Here is a 2,490-nt window from a genome sequence, read left to right as displayed (position 1 = left end):
GACTGTCACAATTGTAAAGGTTGAAATTTTGTAACAAAAAAAGGGGAGCGGTTAATCATACAGTCCAGAAACAGAGGACCCTAGGACCATCAAGAGAGGAATGCACAAATAGAATGTGGGACCTTATCCAGAGAAACAGCACCAGAGATGGAGGCAGAGATGGGGGCATGGAGAGTGGGAGCGGCTGAGGACTGTAGATTTATCAACTAAGAAGAGAAGGACTAAGAATTGGTGGCCAGGAGCAGACTTGCAGAATGTGCCCTTTGGAGATGTAAATTATTATATATGCCTGAGTGGGGGGAAAAAAAAAGAATGACATTTAGGTACCTTCAAAGGATTGACAGAAAGATTGAGGTGTAAAGAGAACACAGAAAAACTTTACAATAATTTAGGAAAACACTACAAGACAAAAGACAAAATAAATGCAAATTTTGAAGCAATACAAAACCTGCAACTAGAAATCCTGATTAATACTAAGTTTCAGAAATGGACAATGTATTGAAAGGGTAAAGGAGTAGGCTTAAATCAATGGAAGTCTGAATTGATGAGCTTAATGAGAAGTCTCTCAATACTAGAATGCTAAAATAAAAATTTTTTAAGTCTGCAAAAAGCCTAAGAGTCATATGTATGATATAATCTTTATATCAATGACAAAAAAATTCCACAAAAAAACCCCAGCTACTAGAACTGCTTATGTACAAATACCTCATCACGGGATTTGGTTCTTTAATCTGAAGGTTCAGGGTCATGGTTTCATGAGATGCCTCAGTTAACTGGCCTAATAATGTGCTTAGTGCTTCTGTTCTACCTCCTACTTTGTTGAGTAAAGCTAGGGGTTTTAAAAGATTGAACGTAGCCATTAAAGGCACAATTGGTCTCCATACACCTGAAACAACAGAAGGAGAGTCAGGAATAGGATCCCGATTCTATAGTATGTGGCTAATTGCCTCCATAAACAACTTGTCTCTTTGTCATGAGACCAGAAGAACTAAATGGTGTCCAGCTACCATTACTGAATGTTTTAATCAAAGATTCCATAGAAGAGTCCTGATCAAAATGGGGGAAATGCAGAATAGAATTTCAAATTCTTATAGACGCTATACAATTTCTAGAAACATACGGCAGGGGCCTGTAAAGCCCAGTCTTACAGCTATATCTGCTACTGAGATACTGCCAAAGAGCCAGGTTAAAGAAGGAAGAGTATTTCAGTCCTATAAGTTATAAAGATCCGATTTGAGGTGGGGAAAGGACCAGATACACATTTTGAGGTGCTCAAAAATGACATATGAATCACATGAAAACAAAACAAAAGTTTTCAAAATCTATGAAAAGCAGAGAGGACACAATCCAAAAGGAAAAATGCAAAGAAATTAAAGAACTTTACCCATTTACTGTATTTCAGAGGTCCGGTGAATCCCATGGCTTCGATGAGCTTCGTGAAGGCACCCACCTTCTCCTCGACAGGCTGTGGGGAATCTTTGGTAGTAAGAAGCTATTTCAACAAAGACAAGGGGACCAGAATTAGTCACAGAAAAAGTTTTTTTTTTTAAATTGCATTTGTTCCTCATTAAGTCCCAGGGTATTTGAATTCCTTAAATGCTTTTTATCTACCTAGAAAGTTTAATTTTCATTTTTTAAAAGGCATCATATCACTCAATTAAAAAACATCTGGAACTCTATCTAACAGATATCCATCCTCCTGAGTAACATGCCCAGAAAATGATAAATATTTGGGAAATCAGAATAATTTTAAGGACAATTGTGGTGGGATAATTTGAGAAAAGACAGCAAAAATGATTGCACAACTTGAAGAATGTTATATAATGTAACACGCATATCACTAAAGCATACACATAAAAATTGATGAAAACTGCATGTTTTGTTGTATGTAAGAGAGGACTTCACAGAGTTTATAGAAAACAGAATTTAAAAATAAAGAAAGTTTTCATGAACTTTTTGAAGACCCCTCACACATCACCATAAAAATAAATTACATGGAATTGTAATCATGGCAATGAAATGATATTTGAAAGAATGAATGTAAAACTAATGTTCTCCCATGTAAGCTATCACATAATTCACAATAAAACATTAAAGAAGAGAGAGAGAGAAATACTGCATAGGACCACTACGGTAAAAGACTAAGAAAAAGAACCCATACTAAAGGGGGGTGAGTGAGGGGAAGGAGGGGAAGGTAGAGCACAGGGCAGGGATTAGACACAGGAAAGTTTGGGTGCTGGAGAGGGGGCCAATATACAAGAAGGGAGAGGGGAATGGAAGAACAAAGCAGATGGGAGAACAATTAGGCAAGTTTGAATGGGCTAAGTGGGACAGAGGTAAAGAATGATGTATACACAACCTTGGAACTACAGGGCTCTGGGATACAGAGATTGAGACATGGTTGGAATGGGGAAAAAGGGGGAATAATGTTAAGATGCTTGGCTGTCTTTTGAATCTTGGTTATCCTTGCATACCATTATGAAATAGACA

The 2,490-nt window shown here is 37.2% G+C and overlaps 1 protein-coding gene across 1 annotated transcript in view; it reads right to left on the bottom strand.

The window, feature by feature from the left end:
- Window positions 1-2,490, bottom strand: part of LOC102835186 (ubiquinol-cytochrome-c reductase complex assembly factor 1-like) — a 126,673-nt gene that overhangs the window by 121,053 nt on the left and 3,130 nt on the right. The window contains exon 2 of the mRNA XM_006876866.1: window positions 1,393-1,492. Coding sequence (XP_006876928.1) covers window positions 1,393-1,492 — 100 coding nt within the window. The remainder of the gene's footprint in view (window positions 1-1,392; window positions 1,493-2,490) is intronic.

This window comes from Chrysochloris asiatica, unplaced genomic scaffold (genome assembly GCF_000296735.1).
Source record: "Chrysochloris asiatica unplaced genomic scaffold, ChrAsi1.0 scaffold00423, whole genome shotgun sequence".
In the NCBI taxonomy this organism is placed as follows: domain Eukaryota; kingdom Metazoa; phylum Chordata; class Mammalia; order Afrosoricida; family Chrysochloridae; genus Chrysochloris; species Chrysochloris asiatica.
This window is presented reverse-complemented; position numbering and strand designations above follow the sequence as displayed.